Source organism: Cetorhinus maximus, chromosome 19, assembly GCF_964194155.1.
Source record: "Cetorhinus maximus chromosome 19, sCetMax3.hap1.1, whole genome shotgun sequence".
NCBI lineage: Eukaryota > Metazoa > Chordata > Chondrichthyes > Lamniformes > Cetorhinidae > Cetorhinus > Cetorhinus maximus.
Window position 1 is genome coordinate 94,888,072 of NC_135897.1, and position 12,316 is coordinate 94,900,387.

A 12,316-nucleotide genomic window follows, 5' to 3' on the forward strand; every position below is an offset into this window, starting at 1 on the left:
AAGTCCCCCATGATTACTGTATTCCCCTTGTCACATGCACCTCTAATTTCCTGATTTATACTACATTACCACTACTGTATGGTGGCCTATAAACAACTCCTACCCATGTTATAAAAGCAAAATACGCAGATGCTGGAAATCAGAAATAAAAACAGAAATGCTGGAAAAGCTCAGCAGGTCTGACAGCATCGTGGAAACAGAAACCGAGTTAACATTTTGAGTCCGTATGACTCTTCTTCAGAGCTCTTAAGTCATATGGACTCGAAACGTTAACTCTGTTTCTCTCTCCACAGATGCTGCCAGATGGCTGAATTTTGCCAGCATTTTCTGTATTTGTTCCTCCCATTGCTTCTTGCCCCTTCCTGTTACTTAGCCCCACCCAAATTGACTCCACATCTTCACCTTCTGATCTAAGATCCTCTCTTACTAATGTATTGATCTAATCCTTTGTTAATACTGCTAACCCACCTCCATTTCCTTTTTGCATATCTTTCCCGAATGTCGAATATCCTTGAATATTCAGTTCCCAGCATTGGTCACCTTGCAGCCATGTCTTGGAATAGCAATTAGATCATATCTGTTTACTTCTATTTGTGCCATAAATTCACCTGGTTTGTTGCGAATGCTGCATGCATTTAGATACAGTGCCTTTAATTCTGTCTTTTTATTATTTTCGCAAACTCTAGCCTTATCTGGTGCACTGTTAAGTTTGTGTACACTGTCTCTTCCTGCCACACACTGATTATCATTTTCCTTATTGCTACCGCTCTCTCTTGCTTTGTCCTCTCTTTAATTTAACACATCTTTCTTCACTTGACCCCTCACCCATTTAGTTTAACGCCCTCTCTACCGCCAATATTTCATTTGCCTTCCTAATCACCTGCCTATGAAGTTTTGACTCATGTACCAGGACATCCAGATCCCTCTGTAACACAGAGTTCTGCAATGTCTCTTCATTTACATAGTATATTGAATAACACACGCAACTCCTATAGACCTTTGAATACACCATTGTGCGTGCACGTTATGTACTGGAACCACTCTGTCCAAGGCCCATTGAAACTGACTTTATGACCACAGGGCATTGAGCAAATAAATGCCATGAAAGGCATTCACTGCTCCATTACCGGTTCCCATCACTACCTGCCTTTCCGCCCCCTCCCCATGGGCAATCTTTGTGGCTTCTCTTCTTCATCCTAAAAGAATCATTCCCATTTCTGAATTACTGTTCTATGAATACTAGCCACCCTCTGGTACTTTGGCTAAATGGCCAACACGAGACAGTAATACTATTTGACCATGGGAAGAATCACATCCTTATCCAATATCACTGCACCCCGTCTTTCTCCTTCCCACATTCACTAAGCCCAGGGAGCCGAGGTCAGTTGTTGCACCTACACCACTGCACTGGCTGCAAGTCAAATTGGCAAAGGCTGGGAAACATACAGGGCTCTTTCCAGATGTCTATTTAACAGCTCCTCTGCATATTTGTGTGGTGAACAATTTGGGGAAATATAATTACTTGGCTGCAGGTGGACAATGGATATTCAATCTAACAGAACAAAAGATTATCTGTGCTCAAGCAAAAATAGTGCAAATCGCAAGTCTGACACAAAACAAGAGAAAAAACATACGTACAATACAAATCCGTGAGTCCTGATCGGCTGACACAGAGAGATTTATGAATATACGATGCTCAGGGGAGTAGTTAAAATCCGCTTCAGTCAGCTGTAATATTGGAGGGGACAACTTCTCAAAATTATCAGGAAACCTGCAAAGGAACACAAAGCATGGAGTTGAATCATTCCACATACAGGGAACACAAACACAGTGTCAAATCACAAACACAGTGTCAAATCACAAACACAGTGTCAAATCACAAACACAGTGTCAAATCACAAACACAGTGTCAAATCACAAACACAGTGTCAAATCACAAACACAGTGTCAAATCATTACACATACAGGGAACACAAACACAGTGTCAAATCACAAACACAGCTGAAGCGTAGAGCTTCATACTCTGGGAAAAATAGCCAGTCAAAATATTACACATTCTATTCTCCCAGCCTCCACTTTTCCAAGCTTCAGTGATAATTCACCATATCCCACACTACAAGTCTGCCCCTCCCTAGACTGGGACTAAACAGAGCACAATTCATTATTTGATTGAACTAGCACATTGCAAACTTAAGAATTTTTGGTATAGAGAAAGGCCATTTGGTCCTACCAACTGGCCCCTTCATAAAGATTTGAAGCCCACCTACCAACCTTCTCACCATATCCTTCATTCCCACCTAACCACCATGTATCCTTCAATTATTGCATTTACCAAAACACAGTTGTCGTATCCCATTTATACTATGCCCTTGGTAATTTATCTTGTAACTCAATTAAGACCATAAGACGCAGGAGCAGAAGTAGGCCATTTGGCCCATCGAGTCTGCTCCGCCATTCAGTGAGATCATGGCTCATCTCCACTTTTCTGCCTTTTCCCCATAACCTTTGATTCCCTTACTGATTAAAAATCTGTCTATCTCAGCCTTGGATATACTTAATGAACCAGCCTCTACAGCCCTCTGTGGTAAAGAACTCCACACATTAACAACCCTCAGAGAAGAAACGCCTTCTCATCTCTGTCTTAAATGGGTGACCCCTCACCCTGAGATTATGCCCTCGGGTCCTAGACTCTCCCACAAGGGGAAACAACCTCTCAGCATCTGCCCTGTCAAGTCCCATAAGAATCTTATATGCTTCAATAAGGTCGCCTCTCATTCTTCTAAACTCCAATGAGTACAGGCCCAACCTACTCAACCTCTCCTCATAAGAAAATCCTAATTCTCTTTGGTTTACAAAGCTCCCCCCTCCGCACCTCACCCAAGCCCAATGACTTTCCTTCTCACGCCGAACTGACTCATTTTTCATCCTTGTCTCTAGAATTTGATCCCTTCATCACAGGGGACAATTTGTCTGGTTCATTTTCATCAATGCCCTTAATCTTTGAAACTTGATTTGGCAAATATTTTCTCAAAGAAGCCAAACCCAATATACCTAAAAATTTCTTCACAATATAAAGCCCTGGCCAGCTTATAATTGGGGTTGTTACTCCCAGGGCGGTAATATCCTCTATGCAAGCATAAAGTTTCATCTTTTCTCTTCTATGTTATTTAAGCTTATAAATGACTTTGTGCCATCTTAGGGTATGCATGTTTGAAGCCAGTTGCCCTGCAGGCATTGGTGATTCAGTGTTAGAATTCATGCCTGCCGTATAGGAGGCCTGGGTTTGAACTCTGCCCAATGCAAGAACTTTTACTGGCTTTATGATTGGATAGTTTTTCCTAAAGAACCAGTACAGAAACAATGGGCCGATGGCTTCCTTCTGTGCTGCATCATTCTATGATTTCTTTGCACTCCACTAACCTTATAGTCACCTCCAGCTCCTTTTCAAGAGGCTTCAGCTCTGGCCTGAAGGAATGAAATAATAGATACAAGTTCAAGCTGCATGAAAAACAATTAAATAACTCAAGTACAAAATGCAAAAATAGGTCTAGAACTTTACAACAAGACAGTCAGTGTCTCAGAGTAAAGGCAGGTTGGCAATGAAGGTGGATCCTTTGATTTGGATTGTCAGAGATTCCACCAAAAAGAGTAACCTGTCCTTCACAGACTATCTGATTCACCTCCATCATTCTGTAGATTGAAGTTTCTAACTGAACATAAAATGACACCGTACTTCTTTAATAAATTGTAAAACTTGATTCTTAAAAATCAAATTTTAAACATTGCATCCTGTGAAAAGCAATTAAAGGTTAAAAATTCCTTTCCTTTTGTTTAAGACAGATTATTAAAAAAATCTTCAGAGAGACTGAAAATCTATTGGATCACCTATGTGTTTAAGATGCTCATTTCATTTTTTAAAAATTATTCATTCTCAGGATGTGGGCTTCGCTGGCTGGGCCAGCATTTATTGCCCATCCCTAATTGCCCTTGAGAAGGTGGTGGTGAGCTGCCTTCTTGAACCGCTGCAGTCCATGTGGTGTAGGTACATCCACAGTGCTGATAGGAAGGGAGTTCCAGGATTTTGACCCAGCGACAGTGAAGGAACAGTGATATATTTCCTAGTCAGAATGGAGAGTGACTTGGATGGGAACTTCCAGGTGGTGGTGTTCCCATGTTTCTGTTGCCCTTGTCCTTCTAGGTGGTAGTAGTCGTGGGTTTGGTAGGTGCTGTCGAAGGAGCCTTGGTGAATTCCTGCATTGCATCTTGTAGATGGTACACACTGCTGCTACTGTGCGTTGGTGGTGGAGAAAGTGAATGTTTGTAGATGTGGTGCCAATCAAGTGGGTTGCTTTGTCCTGGGTGGTGTCAAGTTTTTGGGTGTTCTGGGAGTTGCACTCACCCAGGCAAGTAGGGAGTATTCCATCAAATTCTTGACCTGTGCCTTGTAGATGGTGGACAGGCTTTGGGTAGGCAGCAGGTAAGTTACTCGTTGTGGGATTCCTAGCCTCTGACCGGCTCTTGCAGCCACAGGATTTAGATGGCTAGTCCAGTTCAGTTTCAATGGTAATCCCCAGGATGTTGATAGTGGGGGATTCAGTGATGGTAATGCCATTGAATGTCAAGGGGTGATGGTTAGATCCTCTAACCATCTAGATTGCCTGGCACTTGTATGGCACGAATGGTACCAGCCATTTGTCAGCCCAAGCCTGGACATTGTCCAGGTCTTGTTGGACATGGATTGCTTCAACATCTGAGGAGTCGCGAATGGTGAACATGGTACAATCATCAGCCAACATCCCCCACTTCTGACCTTATGATGGAAGGATGAAGCAACTGAAGATGGTTGGGCTGAGGACAATACCCTGAAGAATTCCTGCAGTGATGTCCTGGAGCTGAGATGGCTGACCTCCAACAATCACAACCATCTTCCTTTGTGCTAGGTATGACTCCAACCAGCGGAGAGTTTTTCCCCGATTCCCATTGACTCCAGTTTTGCTAGGGCTGCTTGATGCCACACTCGGTCAAATGCTGCCTTGATGTCAACGGCAGCCACTCTCACCTCACCTCAGCAGCTGAGCTCTTTTGTCCAAGTTTGAACCAAGGTTTTAATGAGGTCAGGAGCTGAGTGGCCCTGGTGGAACCCAAACTGGGCATCAGGTTATTGTTAAGCAAGTGCCGCTTGATAACACTGTTGATGACCCTTTCCATTACTTTACCGATGATGGAGAATAGACTGATGGGATGGTAATTGGCCGGGTTGGATTTGTCCTGCTTTTTGTGTACAGGATATACCTGGGCAATTTTCCACATAGCCGGGTAGATGCCAGTGTTGTAGCTGTACTGGAGCAGCTTGGCTAGGGGCGTGGCAAGTTCTGGAGCACCAGTCTTCAGCACTACCATCCTTACCTGATCTGGCCTAGATGTGACTCCAGACTCGCAGTTATGTGGTTGACTCTTAACTGCCCTCTGAAATGGTGTGGCATGCCACTCAGTTCATAGAAACATAGAAAATAGGGGCAGGAGTAGGTCATTCGGCCCTTCAAGCCTGCTCTGCCGTTCAATATGATCATGGCTGATCCTCTATCTCAATGTTGTACTCCTGCGCTCTCCCCATACCTCTTACGCCTTTAGAGTCCAAAAATGTTTCCTTCTTAAATATATTCAGTGGCCTGGCCTCAAAGCCTTCTGTGGTAGAGAATTCCATAAGTTCACCACCATCTGAATGAAGAGGTTTCTCCTCATCCCAGTCCTAAATGGCCTACCCCACATCCTGAGACTGTGACCCCTTGCTTTAGGCCCCCCCAGCCAGAGGAAACATCATCCTTGCATCCAGTCTGTCCATCCCTGTCAGGACTTTATATGTTTCAATGAGACCTCCTCTCATTCTTCTAAACTGCATTGAATGCAGGCCTCGTCAGCCCAATCTCTCCTCATACAACAATCCTGCCATTCCAGGAATCAGTCTGGTGAAACTTCATTGCACTCCCTCTATGGCAAGTATATCCTTTCTTAGGTAACGAGACCAAAACTGCACACAATACTCCAGGTGTGGTCTCACCAAGGCCTTGTACAGCTGCAGTAAGACATCTTTGCTCCTGTACTCAAGTCCTCTCGCAATGAAGGCCAACATACCATCTTCACTGCTTGCTGCACCTGCATGCTTGCTTTCAGTGATTGGTGTACAAGGACATCCAGGTCCCTTTGTACATCAACATTTCCCAATCTATCACCATTTAAACAAATGCCATTCTATTTTTCCTACTGAAGTGGATAACTTCACAGTTATCCACGTTATACTGCATCTGCCATGTATTTGCCCACTCACTCAATCCGTCTAAATCACCTTGAAGCCTCTTAACACCCTCCTAACCCTCACATTCCCAATAAGTTTCATGTTGTCAGCAAACTTGGAAATATTACATTTGGTTCCCTCATCCAAATCATTGATATATATTGTGAATAGCTGGGGCCCAAGCACTGATCCCTGCAGTACCCACTAATCACTGCCTGCCACTCTGAAGATGACCCATTTATTCCTACTCTCTGTTTGTGTCTGCTAACCAATTCTCAATCCAAGCCAATATATTACCCCCAACTCCATGTGCTTCAATTTTACATACTAACCTCTTAATTGGGACTTTATCAAGGGCAATCAGGGATGGGCAAATGTTGGCCTTGTCAGTTACACCCACATCCCAAGAAAGAATAGTCAAATAAATTGAGCTAATTGCCCTTCAACACATTATACTATAAATTAGGGCATTACTTAAGCTCAGCCTCTCATCCACAGAACTGTGGTAACTGTGTTAGCACTGAAGGATCAAATCAAAGCAGCGATGCCTATTGTGTTTTGCAAACTAGTCCTTGAGAAGAGATGTGCCCCTCACAGCTTTCCAAGGCCCAACCCCCAGCTTTTCATTTCAACAACTGCCTCAATGGCTCAAAGAACAATAAGCCTGATTAGCAATGGTGCCTTATTTTTAAACAGTCTTTCTAATGTTCCTTATCGTGAGCACCCAATACTTACAGTTTCTCCAGCAGTTTCAGCTTGCTCTGTACTTGTGAAGCTCTGTTGGCATTGTATCGGAATCTGTCTATGAACACCTAACAGATACAAAAAGATTGGTCATTCTAAGAAAAAATGTTCAACTCTTGGCTCTACAAATTGTCCAGATCTGTTAGCATAAGGAACAAGAAGTACGCATGCTCTGGAGCCCTGAGACTCTATTCTACCATTCACGTACATTATGAATGATCTGTACCTCAGCTCCATTTATCCACTTTTGTTCCATATCCCTTGATGCCTTTTTCTATCAAAACTCTTATCAATCTGAGTCTTGAAAATTTCAACTGATTCCCCAGTTACTGTCATGTGGCAGAGTTCCAGGTTTCCATGACCGTTTGTGTGAAAGGTGCTTCCTGATGAATTGCCTAGCTCCAATTTTAAGAGCGTTTTATATTCGATTCGCCAGCAGAGGGAACAGTTTCCCTGTATCTACCTCAATGAATCATTTCATTTTTGCAAAGTCCAAGCATTATACAGTGACAGGCCTATCCCCACCAGTATTGTACCCCAGTGTTATACAGTGACAGGCCTGTCCCCACCAGTACTGTACCCCAGTGTTATACAGTGACAGACCTGTCCCCACCAGTACTGTACCCCAGTGTTATACATTGACAGGCCTATCCCCACCAGTATTGTACCCCAGTGTTATACAGTGACAGGCCTGTCCCCACCAGTACTGTACCCCAGTGTTATACAGTGACAGACCTGTCCCCACCAGTACTGTACCCCAGTGTTATACATTGACAGACCTGTCCCTACCAGTACTGTACCCCAGTGTTATACATTGACAGACCTGTCGCCACCAGTACTGTTATCACTGTGTTATACAGTGATAGACCTGTACCCACCAGTCTCTGTATTGTTTAGGTTTTACAGGTCAGTTAGATTCCAAATTAGGAGCACCAGTAATACTTCTGGTATTGTCCCCAAGAGTAAAAGTTTAATCATTATGGTGGAGGAAAGCTAATTATGGTTCTACATCAATTGACTAGACTGCTCCCAGGCAAATCCCATCTTCAAGTGCTGCAACTAAATGGTCTCTTAAGATTGCTGAGGCAGCGTTTTACACATTGGAATCTCACAGGAAGAAAACGGAAATGAAATAAATCAACACGCCAAAGAACTGTCCAACAGGCCATCTGTTCCCCAGATATCCCCCCTTGATCAAAAGTGTTGACTGGGATATAGTTCGATGGATGCCTGCTGCTCTCCGATATCCTGTCCAATTTACCATTCTTTGCATGAGGCTCATAGCAACCGTTACCAAGCTATTCAACTGAACAGGCATCATGGGCAGGTGGTCTGATCCTGTTATCATCCAGGCTCCACAATTTTCAACTGGAGTCTCTGGTCTGTGATCAGGAGCTGTCCACTCCATTATCCCTCGCACAAGACCACGGCCGCTGTGGCCAGTGTAACAGCCCAACTGCTTACCCAGGGTAGGATTGGCTGATACAGCACAAACCAGGGGACTGGACGTGGGCCTTTGCAGTGTGTACAGACCAGCAGCACATTGGGATGCCCAAATACTGCCCACTGAAGGAGTTATTTGTGAAACAAAAACTATAAAATGATAACAGTTCCACACTCTGGTCTTGAATTTCCCACATGCACATCCCCACAAGTTAGACCCAGAAACACGCCCATTCCCCAATCTCAAAAAGATTAAGTTTCAACACATGAAACATTATTCATGCACCTCAGGCACAGAAATGTTCAAGTACCTGCAATCAGGGAAACTTCACAATTTTTAATGTGACTAAAACCAATGAAATAAAAATATTTAGAAAATAGAAAACACAGAACCAACTCAATGAGGATAAATAAAAAACACTGAAAAATTCACGTGCCCCAAATCCTGCAATCTTTAAATCATGTAACTGGTTTGCCCCAAGGTTAGGTGGATCTCTGGGCATAAATATGGAGGAAATTCAAAGCCAGCAGTCCTCTGCTTCCTTGCCTGTTGTGGTGAACATATATACCTGTATATGCTCTCTGTACTGCTGCTGAGCTTCGTACTCGCGCTGCTGGTTCTTCAGCCTTTCCTCTTTTGTCTTTACAAAGTTCTCGTAATCGCCCCGGTAGGTTTCCAGGCGCTGTGAGTGCAGGTAAACAATGTCGGTCGCCACGGCATTTAGGAAGTTGCGATCATGGGACACGACCAAGATTGTGGATTGCCAGGTCTGAAAGAAGAGTGTCCGATTTTAGCAGAAAGATCATTCAATACACAACACAGAGACACCTGTGTGAACAGGACAGTCCGCAGCAAGGCATGAGCCAATTCAGCCAACAATTTACTTCGATGTATAAGATGTCGCAGAATGAACTGTTTTGAGAGACTCAGATAGAATGGTTACAGCACAGAAGGCCGCCATTCAGCCAGTTCTGTCTGTGCAGACTCTCTGCAACAGCAACTCAGCTAGCCCCACTTCCCGACCCTGCAAATTTCTTCTCTTCTGGTGCTTAACCAATTCCTTTTGAATTCCACAATTGAATACACCTCCACCATACTCTCAGGTAGTGAATTCCAGATCCTAACCACTTGTTGCATAAAAATGTTTTCCCTCATGTTGCTGTTAATTTTTTTTGCATTCATCCCTCTGCTTTCAACCATTCTGTCAATGGGAACAGTTTCTCTTTATCTACTTTGTCTAAACTCCTCATGACTTTGAGCATATCTATCAAATCTCCTCTCAACCCTTTCTTCTCCAAAGAGAACAGCCCCACCTTCTCCAATCTATCCATGTAACTGAACTCCCTCACCTCTGGAACCATCCTCACAAATCTTTTCTGCAACCTGTCGAAATCTTTCCTAAAGTGTGGTGCCCAGAATAGGCAGAACCAATGTTTCATAAAGGTTTATCTTGCTTCCTTGCTTTTGTACTCTATACCTCTATTTATGAAACCCAGGATCCCGAATGCCTTTGTAACCAATTTCTCACTCTGCCTTGCAGCCTTGAATGATTTGCGCACATATATACCAGCTCTCTGCTCCTGCATTCCCTTTAGAATTGTACCCTTTATTTGATATTGCCTCCCCTCATTCTATCAAAATGTATCACTTTACATTTCTCTGCATTTCATCTGCCGTTTGTCCGTCCATTTCACCAACCTATGCCCTCTTAATGTTTATCACCAGCTTCCTCACAGTTCACAATACTTTTAAGTTTTGCGTCATCTGCAAAATTTGACATCAAGTCTGCTAACCCTTGGGAAAGCCCATCATACATCGTTCTCCAATCTGAAAAACAACCATTCACCACTACACTCACTCATCCAACTTCGTAGTCATACTGCCATTGCCTTTTTTATTCCATGAGCTTCAATTCTGTTGGCAAGCCTATTATGTGCCACTTTAGCAAACGCCTTTGTAAGTCCATATACACACAGCATATTATTCATCATCATAAACCTTCACTCCCTCCATCACCAATACACTGTAGTAACAGTGTGCACCATCTACAAGATGCATTGCAGCAACTCACCAAGACTACTTTGACAGCACCTTCCAAACCCATGACCGTTATCACTTAGAAGAACAAGGGCAGCAGGCGCATGAGAACATCACCACCTGTAACTTTCTTGCCAAACCACACATCATCCTGACTTGGGACTATGTCAATGCTCTTTGACTGTCACTGGGTGAAAAATCTGGAACTCCCTTCCTAACAGCACTGTGGGTGTACCTACACCACAAGGACTGCAGGGGTTCAAGAAGGCGGCTTACAACAACTTTGCCAAGGGCAATTTGGGATGAGCAACACATGTTGGCCTAACTAATGACGATCACATTCCAGGAACAATTAAAAAAAGCAAGTGTGTTACCCTTATCAACCTTCAGTCACCTCATCAAAAAACTCAACCAAGTTAATTAAACAGAATTTGCTCTTAACAAATCTGCATTACATGGAGAGTGAGTAGGGAGCAGATGAGGTGTAAGAGTTTCAAAACTCAGTTCTGAAAAACAAACCAAGCTCAGCAATTGAAGAAATATGTTCTAAAAGTAAACGAGCATTTCAATTGTGTTCCAGAACATTCAAGCAATGATATTAATAATCATTTTTAAAAAGTACTCCATGGCAGAACAGCCTTACACAATGTAGAGACTGCAAAGCATGTTGCAGTTCCTCGAATGACTGGAATGTCAGGCTGGTGATCGGAGAGTGGAGTTGAGAATTTAATTCAATGCTTTCAGTCATTATTTTTGCATTCACCTTTGTGAGCCCCACCATCCTCTGGGTGGAAATAAATTCTCAATGCTCCTCTCGTCCTCTTGCCAATTATTTTACATATATAGCCCTCAATTATTGACCCTTCTGCTCAAGGAAATAGGTTCCTCCTATCCACTGTCCAGGCCCCTCAATTTTATACACCTCAATTGAATCTCCCTTCAGTCTCCTCTGTTCCAAAGAAAACTCCTCCAATCTATCCAGCCTTTCCTCAAGGTTAAAATTCTCCATTCCTTGCAACATCTTTGTAAATCTCCTCTATACTCTCACTCGTGTGATCCCATTCTTCCTGTAATGCGGTGACCAAAACTATATGCAGTACTCTTATGAAGTCCAAGCCCAATGCTGTCCTCAATCAACATCCACAGACACACACACCTTCCAGCAAGGAGTGTCACCGGAAGGTGATTGGGAGCAGGAATGCTGGTTAACTTCCAACTCCTCCCTCACCCAGTGCATGGGGTGGCTAAGTGTAACCCAGCACAAACTGAGAATCAAGATTGGAACTTTCCTGGTACCTAAACCTCAGTACCACGCTGTACAGCAGACAGGGCAAAACTTCCACAGCCATTTCATCATTTCCCTGTTCTGTCCTGCAGGAGTTCTTATTCTGATGAAGCTGCTAGTCTGCAGTGACTGAACAAGTAAAAATCCATTAGTACCACCACAGGAGACCGAGGGGTTTGGAGTGCCACATCTGTCACTCCATAATTCTCCGATAAAAGCAAAATACAAATCCAATGGCTTGCCTCTAATATATAAAGGGACTGCCATTTCTTATAATCAAGGCCATTGGTTTACAATGACAGAGTTAACTTTCATTTTTAGTGCACAAGATCTCAAGATTTTCACATGTAATCTCAGGGAAGTAATATGTGAATCTATTTCTCTCTGCAAAGTGAAAACCACTGGCACTGAGCCAATGATTAGCCACACCAACATGGTTGTAATATCGGGAGATGTCAAGTGACGACTTCAAAATTGCATCACTGGCTAGAAAATGCCATGGTCATGAAAGTCA

The 12,316-nt window shown here is 43.3% G+C and overlaps 1 protein-coding gene across 2 annotated transcripts in view; it reads right to left on the reverse strand.

Moving 5' to 3' along the window:
- Nucleotides 1–12,316, reverse strand: part of abcf3 (ATP-binding cassette, sub-family F (GCN20), member 3) — a 144,413-nt gene that overhangs the window by 31,861 nt on the left and 100,236 nt on the right. For both annotated transcript variants that reach the window (XM_078564404.1, XM_078564405.1), the window contains 4 exons: nucleotides 9,049–9,249; nucleotides 7,028–7,104; nucleotides 3,421–3,465; nucleotides 1,639–1,771 (listed from right to left, as the gene is read on the reverse strand). In XM_078564404.1, the coding sequence (XP_078420530.1) occupies nucleotides 1,639–1,771; nucleotides 3,421–3,465; nucleotides 7,028–7,104; nucleotides 9,049–9,249 (456 nt within the window). The remainder of the gene's footprint in view (nucleotides 1–1,638; nucleotides 1,772–3,420; nucleotides 3,466–7,027; nucleotides 7,105–9,048; nucleotides 9,250–12,316) is intronic.